Source organism: Ambystoma mexicanum, chromosome 8 (genome assembly GCF_040938575.1).
Source record: "Ambystoma mexicanum isolate Mex_15411 chromosome 8, UKY_AmexF1_1, whole genome shotgun sequence".
Classification (NCBI taxonomy): domain Eukaryota; kingdom Metazoa; phylum Chordata; class Amphibia; order Caudata; family Ambystomatidae; genus Ambystoma; species Ambystoma mexicanum.
The window spans coordinates 1074258854-1074271405 of NC_090929.1; the positions used below are offsets into that span (position 1 = coordinate 1074258854).

Genomic DNA, 12552 nt, shown 5'->3' on the forward strand with positions numbered 1-12552 from the left:
GTAAGCTGTCCAAGCAGAGAAGTCTCTACCACACAGGACATACAGTGATAAAATGGGTGGGGAGTGGAGCCGATTGTTGGAAGGAGCTAACATCAAGATAGGGTTGGATTGAAAAGAAAGAAGAAAGTTGATGGACAGGGGCTGTCTGCGTATTGGGTGGGATGGGCTAGTTAGGAGTGTACAGAGCAGAGGCCTGGATGAAGGGATCCTCCCTAGTGGCAGAGTTTTTGTAGGTCTTCAGTGTGATTAGTGTATGTTTCAAAAGAGGATACCTTGACTTTCTCGGACACCTCGTCATACAGGTTGATGTTGAGTCTTTTGATGCCGGGCACCTGTAAACGCCTCTTCTTTTTCTGCTGCAGCTGGTACTCTGTCCTGGTCTTTACAATCACCTGTGGGTTGAAGAGTGGTGCAAAAAGTCAGCATGACCTGCTCAGCCTAGGTAAGGCCTCACTTCAGACACACTTACAGCAACTGCATGAGAAAAGGTAAGGATTTTGGTTGTAAACATTGAGAATAAAGCCACAATTCTCACAGGAAGGCACAAGTAAAGGCAATTCCCACAGATGCCATTTCTGGGGCGACAGGTGTAGCAGCTGCTATCCTTATCATTCTCCTTTCCACCTCCAGCAGTGCCTATACTACCCCTGGCCACAGAGGCAACACTGTACATGGCAGTTAGAAATGTGTTATTCTTGAATGTGATGCCTTGCTGTAAAAATGTAACAGCAAGCTATTTTATTTATATTTTTTTAATAGAAGGAATGTAGTTCATATAGACCAAAATCAGCGCACTTTAAAATGTATTTTTAAAAAAGCCCATTCTTTGCATTAAATTGTAAAATGCTAGATCATATTCCTTTCTTTAAAATCAGAGTGATTTGCAGTGAACACACATTTTCTCAAACCTTTAGAATAAGAACAAGATTAAATCTCAATACACTGAATAAGCCTAAAGAATGAACATTGTTTTGTTTTTAACATACGTGTGGAGGTCTGGGGTCTTTATTGTCAAAGATTCATGTAAAGCAATACAGCAATTAGAGCAGCACTGCCTAATCCTTTGCATTCCAGCCCTTGTATGTGTGCCTTCATAACAGTGAAAAGCATATGATGTGTAGTAGAATGAATGAATAAAACAAGGGAGGCCTGGATATATTCATACCTGCCATTGGACAACTGGAAATCTCTAGTATACATTCCTCTTCAATATCAGGAGAGAGAGAGAGAGAGAGAGAGAGAGAGAGAGAGAGAGAGAGAGAGAGCGTGTGTGTGTGTGTGTGTGTAGGTTTAAGAAAACAAAGCTATGTGAAGATGGTACAATAACACAGATTCAATAAACCATCTTAAATGTAATGAAAGAACAAGACTATTGATAAAGCAGTGCGCTGAGAAATCAGCTCAGTTATCCTCACCGGCCGGAGAGGTAGTTTTGCAAGTTTAACGCTGCAAATGTTAATACATTGAATATCATTGAATTGGGCACTAATGCAATGTATTATTGCAGCACTGGATACTAATGTGCATTAATGCAGCGCTTGGAAGCTGTAACTCTCTCTGAAACCATTGTATCGGCCTACACATCCTCAGATATGAAGACGTGCTGGAGGGTCATGTTGTACTTCGACAAATAAAGCTGCACTTGATATATGTTGCCCGTACAATAGCTTGCATGAAAGGGCTATACCTGGCATGGGATTTGTCAAGAAGCCAAGTGGATTCCACAAGTGGATTCCCCAGAGGGGTTCTATGTTTTTTTTCATGTAGCACTTTTTGCCGAACATTTTTTACCGGACAAAATCATAATTTTTTCAGATGTATTTGGGGGGGGTGCAAGCTTCCTTCCCCTATTATTTATTCCCCATACAGCACCCCATCCTACCCCTTATTTGCCCCCCATATTTTCCAATAGTTTTTTTGACTAAACTTTTTCGGCAACAAGTACACAGTACCTGCAGGACACAGGGTATGTGTCTTCTTCTAGATCTTATTAAGTTTTCTGAAATCTATGGGAAACTTGCAGCTTGTGCTTGGGTTCCCCACAAGGACAATTGGTGAGAAGCATTGGCTCTGAGGGGGCCAGGCCATTTGGCTAGAATTATATTTTTAGATGTTGGCATAAGATCCAGGGCCTTGTCCTCCACTTGAAGTCTTCACAGCCAGGCTAGTCTGTCAGCAAGTAAATTTTGGTTCTATTCTTTTAGGCTTCCTGTAAATTCTATTCTACCAAGGATTGTATCAAGTGGATTAGTGCTTGGTCTTGGGAAGGTGGACTAAATTCTGGCCAGTATCTTCCTGTCTCTCCAAATCATCTCATAGCATGTTCAAGATGTCACGGGATCACTGCCATATTTCAGTTCCGAGGTGGAGAACACAGTGCAAGCCTGACGGGTCTTCCACCCAGTGAAGTGCGCCCACAGCTTCAGAGTCGCTCAATTCCAGGAGTCTTCATCAATGAGTTTCCACAGAAGATTGTTGAGGGTTTTATTATGCCTCTCCACTAAGCCATCCATTTCGGGACGGTGCATGGAGGTATGTATGGTGTCTATGTGGAGGAGGTTCTTCAGGTGAGACATACATTAAAGCATTTAGGTGGATCCACGGTCCATCATAATTTGCATGGGAAACCCCACCAAATAGAAATGTATCACTACATGTTTTATAATGTGTTGTGTAGTACTACATCTGATATGAAAGGGATCAGGATGTCTGGTGGCATAATAAACTATGGTCAGGATGTGTAAGGGCTGTTGGCTATCATGATATCCATCCATACTGGGAATAGGCTGGCACATCACTGCATGACTTCTCGTGACAGATTGGACAGCTTTCGCAATACTGATTGATCTATCTATAATTCCTGGCCAAAAGAAACATCTTGCTACATATTCATGCATTTTAGCTGTTCCGTTATCTGGTGGCTACGTGGAAATAGGTGAGTTCCAATACAATTTGTCTAAAAGGTGATGGGACCAGCAGCTGGTTGTGCTTTTCCCCATTCCAAGTAGGGTTCTTTTCTACACAGCAAGACTCCCCTACGTTCTATAAAAATACATCTCTCTCTTCTGAGGCCCTTCTGCCTCAGAGAGCTCATCCTTAAAGGTGGACCGGAGAGAGAGATCATTTCTTTGAGTGGCCTGCAAACTAGGACTTTAGGTGTAGGGAATCACTGTTCCCCATATGTCATGGGGACTCGATGTCAATCATCAACCGCAGATAGTGGCTATGCGTATTTTGTCTTTTTAGGAAAGGGTAGTTGGACCTGAACACTACATCGCTTAGGGCTGATGCCTATAGTTTCCTCCATCAAACACAGAAGATACTCTTCGGGTGAGCTTAATAACTCCCTCACTTTGGACTTTGCTACTGGACCGAGCCTTCAAAAGGTTGGTTCTCTCCCTCTGAATTTGGTTCTCTCCCTCTGAATCCTCACTTTCATGCATACACCTACACAGAGTTCACTGAGCTGAAAACTAAGCTCTATAAACTCTGCATCCCTCTTCTCTGCATGAGAACCCTGAAGTCTGCATGGCCATAGGCAGTGGTTTTCAATTCTGAATCTTAGTTTAGATTCTTTAAAGGGCTAGTAGTAGTAGTGGATGTATTGTGGCTGTCCCCTGCTCCATGCCGTCAGGGCTGAGGAGTGAACTGGGGGAACCCCCATAGTTTCCCTTCATCCCACATTAGCTAGCAGGCAAGGTATATCATCACAGAGCCTATAACTGACATAGGATGTCTGTACCTATTCATTTGAGAGAATAACGGCATCTAAAGACAATGCATTTGGTTTATAAGTGTTCCTTTCAGTATGCCCCTGGCATATCATGACTGTACAAGTAGCATATCAAGGAAGTTCTATAGTTGATCTATTGTTGGCAACTAAAGGAGCCAATATGCCTGCTAAATATCTGTTATTGTATGTCCACATGTTAATTTTTTTTTACAGAATTGATAACACTGCCTGTAATAACATAAAGGTCAAAGGTCATATGACATCACTTCCTTTCATGTCAATGCGATCAAATGTCATGTGATTCCACATCCTATGATCCCATCAGGTGTGTAATGTAATTTCCACTGCCATTGGAATTTTAAACAATTGGTGTCCGTGGGTTTACCTTTCTAACCCTCCATTTGCAATTCCTGAGGGAGTGAACATTTGTGGTTTATATTAAACTGTTAACAATTCTGATTATTTCTAGATATTGAAAATGGTTTCGCTGCTTCTCCCTTTCTGCATCAGCGATAGACGCCCCTCTGCAAAAAGCTACATTGCATGCCCCCATATAACAATGGAATAGATGTCAGACATATTGTACAAGTTATAGTACATTTATTTATTGATTGATTGATTCATTCATTCATTTGGGATTTTGTAAAGTGTCATGCACCATTTTCTGGTCGTAAATGAATCCTGGAAGCTGGGCAGAAGAAGCATTGCCTAAAAAGGAAGGCATGGAGCTGAGCGATTAAGAAGTTCATGAGAATTGGTATTTATAGACATTGAGATACATTTTATTGGGTGGACTGTCCTTCTGGTATATAATTGACATGGGCAGGGGGTACATCCAGAGAGTACTAACACCTGCCATTAATGAAGGTGCATGGGGCAGATCTTTGGTGCCTGACACTAATAAATTGACAATACCATTAGATAAAAAACAACTGCGTATCATGTAGGCTGGGTAAGGGAGTGTGGCCTCCCCATGGGTCAGGGCTGCTATAAAAGACAATGGAAGAAAGGAGTCTTCAAATGCTCCTGAATTTCAGGAGCCCTCCTTCAAATCCAAGGTGCGGTGGAATAGTGTTCCAGGGAGTGGCAACTTCAGCATGCAAAGGGTTATCATTTCCTCAGAGACTTTGTTTGTATGGATGCATGCCATGACTACAATTCGGCGTGGACAGCTATTTCTTAGAAGAGCAGCATTTGATGCTAGCATATCAAGCTGTCTGCAGGATATCACTACAGCTGCCTTTTTAAATCAAAGTGTGAAATATGAAACATTTTCAGAGCTGCCTTCATACCACTGGGCTTGACCTATTACCCAAAAACCGTCACTATATCTATTTAAGGGTGGTCACATTAAGTGTTTCAGGCAAACTCTTTCTGGACATTTTTAAGTTAATACATTTCCAGAGAAAACTCCACAAATAAAAACCAGGAAATCAAACACTTGAATAGATTGCGCAATGTTTAAAATATGACAGCAAATTCTGGTGCCTCCAAAGTCTCCTTCAATAAGTTGAATGTATTTTTATTTTCCCTGAATTCCCAATTACTTGAAAAACAGAAGCCACATGAATTCCACTTATATCTTTTCCCTAACAATTGACATCCATTTTCTGCTGTGGAAGTTGTTTACTCCCCACATTTTAAGTATGAAAGTATTTTGATTTCCAAAAACATGCAATGACCTCTGACTTTCTAGGCTTGGAATATTAGAGAGTAACCTTTCTGGGGTTCTTCAATTACCTTGATCTTGCTATGTAGCTTATCAGAGTACCTATTCCCCACTTTGGAGGCAATCACATTACCTTATCTGGGTAGGGCTGCTGTAACTGGCTCACGTCCAGAGGGGCGATCAGCGGGATGTTGTCAAAGGCCTCCTCCGAGCCCGGCTCCTTCTCCCCTTTCTCCAGGTTAATTCCAAGTTTCACCATGGTCAGCAAGCAGAGCTAGAGAGAATTAGGATAATTATTCAGATACTGTCTGCTTTCTGAGTCATACTTCTGCCTCCTGCTATTTTAATAGCCCCGTAGGATTAGTGCTAACTTTAACACCAGACTACCCCCATGCCAATGACTTAGATATCTAAAAGTTATTATTAGCCCTAGCACTATCACTAAGAGTAAGATATACATAATCATAACTCTATCCCTCCTTTGTACACATATTCATGGTCTTCTCCTGTCTACATTGATTATAGTAGCCAACCCTAAAGCTAATCTTAAATGGGTGGTAAGCCAGACACAAAGCGATCCTTCATACTAACAATCCCTCTGAGCCAATCCTGCTGCCTCTTACTGCTTTGAGTGATCATATGTATTTGTATTTATTTTATTTGTATAGCGCGCCTGGCCCGATGGCATCTGGGCGCATGTCTTAGTACAAGTAAGAGGAAGTAAAGTAAACAGTTACATTGTGGAGTTACATGTGATCACGAGGAGCAGTATACACAATAGAAGCAGAGATACATATTAAAATAGCCAGGACATAAAAGCTTGATGACACATTATACACAATATATATAATACATAATTATATACAATATACACACTGTAGGTAACTAGAGAAGCAAGCAGAAATTAACGTGCTGTAATACTGGTATGGTGGTGGCGAGGTATTTAATCTTATGAGATGATTAACCAATGTTTGGCTTTTTGTTTGAATAAGGATGGAGACGATTCGGGCCTGATAGAGATTGGCAGTGAGTTCCAATATTTGGAAACAAGAACTGGAAAACTCACCCCACCAGCTTTATGCAGTTTGAATCTGGGAATAGACAGGCAGTGCACTTGGGCTGATCTGAGTAGCCTGAGAACCCTAATGGCAACCCTGACTTTAAACTTAACTCCAATGCTAATCCTAACAGTGCCCTTAACTCTTACTCCAACCCCAATGCTAGAGCCAACTCTACCTTTCCTCAGACCCATTCTCACTACTGACTGTAGACTAAAGTGACCTATGTAACCCAAAGGATAGCTGTGCTGGAAAAATATAGCTGTTTACCTCAAGAAATAGTTCCACTGACTAAGGGTATCTTTGTAATTGATGCACAGTTGTGTTGTCTCCCATTATCTGTGATATTACAACTTTCATCACCACCCTGTGTGTGTGCAGTGTTTGTGTACTTTTTAATATGGATCAGATATAAATTCACACAAAAAAATGGACAGTAACATCCATATAATACAAACCAATACAAACTGTGACATAATCTACAAGCAAAGTATTAAATAATCACATTATTTTAGACACAATTCTAACAATTACCAATGGGCGGAGAATAAACATTGTTCACACACACACCTTCTCACTAGACACTGGAAATATCCATTCACACACCACTTACAATGCTATAAAGTGGCAGACATGCATCTTGTTACAGGAAAGATGGGTCTGTTATTTAGGCAGTGTATTGATGCAGTATTTTAAGAGGGTCTTCATGTTCCCATAACATACATAGGGCCTCATTACGACCCTGGAGGTAACCATGCTGTTTTTTGCGGCATGGCTACCCCCATTCCGGGTACCGGGTACGGGTTCCCTGAATGGAGACATACTGGGCCATTCCGACCTTGGAGGGCCCGGTATTTCCCCATTCAAGGAACCCGGACCCGGTACATCCCCATTCCCATTTGAGCCCCCATAGGGCTCAAATGGGAATGGGGAGAATGCTAACAACGGGCCCATTAATGACGGGCCCGTTGTCAGCATCCTGGTCTGCTCGCGGGACACCCCTAAGGACGCCTGGTTTTACCAGGCATCCTTACCGGGTCCCACGAGCAGACCTCGTAATAAGGCGGTAGGGGGTTAATGGGGCCGGCAGCTCCACCGGCCCCGTTAACCCCCTACCGCCAGGATCGTAATGAGGCCCATAGACTCCATTTCATATGAATCAATTGTTCTGACTTTATATGGTGGGGCCTATACCTTCCTTCGAGGCACTCCAAATTAGAGATATTGCATTTGAAGAAAGTATAGTCAGTAATAAGGTTCTCATGTCACTCCCGTTCAGTGCCATCTACACTGGCTGCCTATTCAAGCCAGGAAAAAGCATAAGGTTGCTACATTGATGCACTGAAATATCTGCTGAACCTTAACCTTACTGGGACCTCAGATCGCCAGATTTAACCTGTCCACAGCTGGTGGAAATGTTCAGGAGGTGCGCATTCAGAATGCTTTCACTGATCAGTTAAGGTCTAAATTTGATTACCTTCGTTTTGAAAAAGAAATTGTTAAAACCCTTTTATTTTGTCAGAACATAGGCTGCTGAACTCGGGTTTTCTTGATCTCTGCTATTTCAAATGCTTTTCTTCTCTTTCAGTTGGTGCCCCAACACCCTAATACCTTTGGGTCCTTAGTGCTATGTAGGAATTGTATACCAGGACATTATATCATAATTCAACCTCTAATAATTAACCTTTATAGACCTGGATTGAAGGCGATACAGGGTGTTATGGGTCCAGAAGGCCAAGTTAAGGGCCTGAGCCCAGTAAGGGCATTTATTGAGGTTTATGGGCCCATAATGTCCTGTACGGCCCAAAATGTGGGTCTATAAAGCTATTATAATCTGTGTCACTCTTGATATTTATTATATTGTATTAGGGCTGTGCCCAATAGCATATTTAGTATTTGGCCGAATACCGAATAGTTTGACAACTATTCGGCCGAAGCCGAATATGAAGCCGATTAGTAGCTTTATTTAATAAGTCATGCTCCAAACTTGAAAAAACACACTTATTTAAAAAAAATAAAGCACCATTTTAAATGCATTCTATACATTTATTTATCTTCATTGTAATCAATGCAGCATCTTTATTTAAAGGATAAAATCCAGGAAAAAAGCAGATTTAACCAAAATGAAGGGACCAAATGTACAGAAGTTTGTGACATATTCAAAACCAGTGCCAGTCAAAGTAGGAGGCTTCACAAATGCAAAAGGACTAGGTTGCAATGAACAAAATAGATATTGCGATTTGCAATTGCCCTCGTGAATCAGAGGCATTGCATTCTCTATCCAGTTGCAAAGTCGCTGCGGTGGAGTTTAGAAAATTCTTTGCAGCTCCCATAGAAATGTGTAAAATGGTTAATGTCAGCTCATGCAGGACACAAGTCAAGAGAAATCTGAAATGTGTGAACTCCATCTCACAAATATTCACCCCACCCCTTTGAGGGCCAAACAAAGGAGAGGACTCTCCCAGAGAGGCTGTTGGTGTTTGGTCAATGGGTAAGCACTCGTTCATTTATTACAATTGATTGTGCACATCAGGTCTAACTATTCATTGCATTAAAAATAAAATACAAAACATGTAACAATTCTGGATCATACAATATACTTTAACATTTACTTCATACTTGATCGAAATATAGTCCCATTCTAACCAACATATTTGCTGCAGTTTTCCACCATATTTGCTATTGCTTTTGTCAATTTCGTCTTTTTTGCCTGTGTAGTGCTGTTTTTGTTTTGTTTTGATTTCCTTGGGCAATAAAGAAAGCTGCTTGGGTAGTTTGGTGTGTTAAAGCAGCAGCAACCCTGAATTAATATGAGTGGCTTGCAGGCCTCACACGATTCAGCCCTTCCTTCTTTAAAAGATAATTTTACAAGCATCACATTTTTACTACAAAGCAATATATTTAAAACATAGAAAGGTGTACAAGGAAATCTGCCCATATAGTGAACTGCAGCCCTCTGGTGGCTTTGAGAGTGAGCTTTGCAAGATTGTCCTGTCTCCACTGCCTCATCCAGTTATGTTCATGCTGAAGGCTCCCCTTTAACGTTTACACACATTTCTTTAAAAAAGGCTAGTCTGACCTGGCCCCTTCTCCCGAGCGCTACCGGTATCTCTCTTGCCCCTGCATTCAAATGCTGCTGATTAAACAGCAATTATGACCATCACATATTTCTGAGTAAACAATGGTCCGTAATCACTTGTGCTGATGGACAGGTGTTGTGTCTCAGCTTGGTCTGTTCCTTTGTCGGCTTCATAGTACCTAGACTAGCTGTTAATAAGTTTGTTAAAAGAGCAAAATGCTCATTTTGAGGATCAAGCATGTGAAGGGCTTAACATTTAGGAGAGCCAAAGCACATATCCAAATCCCTTTCATATATTAACTAGACAGAAATCACTGCTTCCTAATAGTTTATTTTTGAATTCCTTGTTAAAGTAGAATAATTTTCTGTCTCTGGTTACCGTCAATGTCGGTTTGCTCCAAGTTGGTGTAGGGTGTTGTCTCTCTGCATGGTTTGGGGAGGTGGGTGGCCATGCAGGGAGGTATGTTTAGTAGGGATGGGCAAGCAGTATTCCAGGTAGGGGATTTGTGTTGTTGGGGTGGGAGGTGGAATGCCATATATGGTATTTGTGTTATGGGGTGGCAAGCCCCAAGTAGGAAGTCTGTGGGGGTGTTGGGGAGGCGGGATGCAAGTAATGGGGGTTTGCACTGTATGCCGGCAGAGTGTCAGCAATGGGGTCTTTGGTTTCAAGACTTACATGCTCATTTTGCCAGATCAGCCCACGTTTGCCACTTGGAGCCAAGCTGGACTCTAATGCTAGGCCCTGACTTGACTCATTCAAGGAATTCTCTGACTCCCCCAGCTCTACATCCTACAAGTCCTCACACCTATCTTTACCCGCTGTCACACACTGGCCCGCTTTGGAACTGGAGAGATTAGCCAACATAAATTGCTCTGAGAGGCCTGTTAGGTGGGGGCATATTACTATGCCTGACATAACTAAGCCCTGCTAGTCTCCACTACCTATTGTGAATTCTTAATGTTTCTCCATGGGCATGGACCATAGGAACACATTCTGCTCACTTTTCACTTATCCTCGCCAATACACAAATATAGGCACCTTAACATTCCTGATAAAATATCAGATAATGTTAAACTCAGGACTCGAGTCCTTAAAAAAAGAAAAGGTGGGACTATGACATACGCAGTGGGAAGAGACAGGATAGGAACTGAATGTATCCTTAACTGAAATATGCACATTTCTTTCAGTTTATCTTTTCCAACTGAAGAAAGTGCACATTGCATATAAACATTCACCAAAAGAAAAGATTTTCCTGTATTGTTGCTGGCTAAGTACAAAAGGTGACGCATGTTTTTTTTTTGAAGGACGGGACTCCAGTGTGTGGACGCGGACCCGGCACCACATGAGGGGGAAATAGTGATTCACGCTGCCTAATTAAACTAAGGTTTGGTTTGAACTGGACAGGCCATTAGTTTATGGCACAGTGGTTTTTGGACAGAGATTGAATTATGGAATCTTGGCGTTCCCGTCATTTGTGGCAGTACTTGTACAAATTGCAAAAGAACAGTGCGGTTACCGCACAAAGGAGTGCAGTGCGATCATCAATTGAAGCACAACAAGTTGGTTAGATGAATAAAGTTATCAACTTCCCGTCTCTTCAAGATGGACGTTTTAGAATGATCATTGCCATGCAAGTCGTTTATGGTTGGAGTACCGAAAAACACAGGCAAGACAAATTTACCATTGGCTAAATAGATATGACACCTTCTATTGTGATCCAAAATGAAGATAGTTGTTTATGTCCTGATGAGGGCATGGGTAGAGAAGATTCTCTTGGCACCATGCCTCAAACTCGAGTAGACAACACAACATCTCAAGATCCACTTTTTAGGATCTCAACTGTCTTCTTTGGTTTACATAAAAACAACTGTGGCAAATGAATACATGAGAATAATTTTGTTAATGTATGCTAGATATCAGAGTAAAGTTATGTATTGACAGATAACAAATACAACGCTGCATCATAGGTCCGATTGTTGGATCCCTTTGGTTTTAGACCTTGTTAGGATTGCGTGTTTTGCACATGGATGACTGTTTTTGAATGGGTATACAACTGTTTTGAATTAATTGGTATGTGTGATTACAGTATGGTGTGAGGTAAATAGGTATGACATTTGTTAGAATCTATAGTACATGGTATGTTTTGTATAAATGTTTTTAACAATTGATGGCTTTGTATACTGTCTTTATACATGGGTTTTTTCTATAAAAAAGCAATAAGAATAAAATAAGAAATAATTGCAAAAAACGAACCTTTCTAATTTGTTCTTATGAGAGGGCATTGTAGTGAATATCAATGAATAACTTGAATGTGATGAGAGTCCGTACATGTTTCTGGAAGACTGTACTTGTTGTGATATGTATAAAAGGTGAGCACATTTTATGTCTATGAATCTGTAACAAAACATGCCCTAAAGAGCATGTTACTATATAAGATATTTTACAGCTGTGTGATAGACATTTGTCTGGTCTAATTCTATTCAGTTTTGCAAACTGAAGTCTATATTTGCCTTTCTGAGTTCTTGTTGCATTGTATTCAAATGAGAATGACAAAGTATTCGGCAAGAGCCGAATAACAAGAAACTATTCAGCTGGAGCCGAATAGCCTTTTTTAGCCAGAATTCGGCCGAATACTTACTCGAAGCCGAAGTTCGGTACACCCCTATGTATAAATAGAAGTTTATAGTACATATATCCTCATGGGCAGTCGCAGAGTATTGGCTTCAAGTACGCCTGTGATACCGAATGCAACATTCTGAACAATCTGCTGACTTTACATATCAGTTTGAAGGCTATCCTGGTTAATATACCCAATGATTGTACAATGAGAACTCTATTTGGGAAATCCAAGGGGTATAATTAAGTGTGATAGACCTGGCTCGAGGCCTGTACTGGATGTTATGGGCCCTGAAAACAGTTAAAGGCACAAGCACAGCGATGGTGTATGGGTTCATAACTCCCAGTACGGCCAGAGGGCATGATCTATAAGTGCACCCCTCATTGTTTAAATTA

General features: G+C 41.2%; 1 protein-coding gene across 2 annotated transcripts in view; it reads right to left on the reverse strand.

Annotated features, from left to right (window-relative positions):
* CALY (calcyon neuron specific vesicular protein) overlaps positions 1-12552 on the reverse strand; it is a 124283-nt gene that overhangs the window by 80859 nt on the left and 30872 nt on the right. For both annotated transcript variants that reach the window (XM_069611063.1, XM_069611064.1), the window contains exons 2-3: positions 5536-5676; positions 273-392 (exon numbers count right to left, since the gene is read on the reverse strand). In XM_069611063.1, the coding sequence (XP_069467164.1) occupies positions 273-392; positions 5536-5661 (246 nt within the window). In that variant the 5' untranslated portion in view covers positions 5662-5676. The remainder of the gene's footprint in view (positions 1-272; positions 393-5535; positions 5677-12552) is intronic.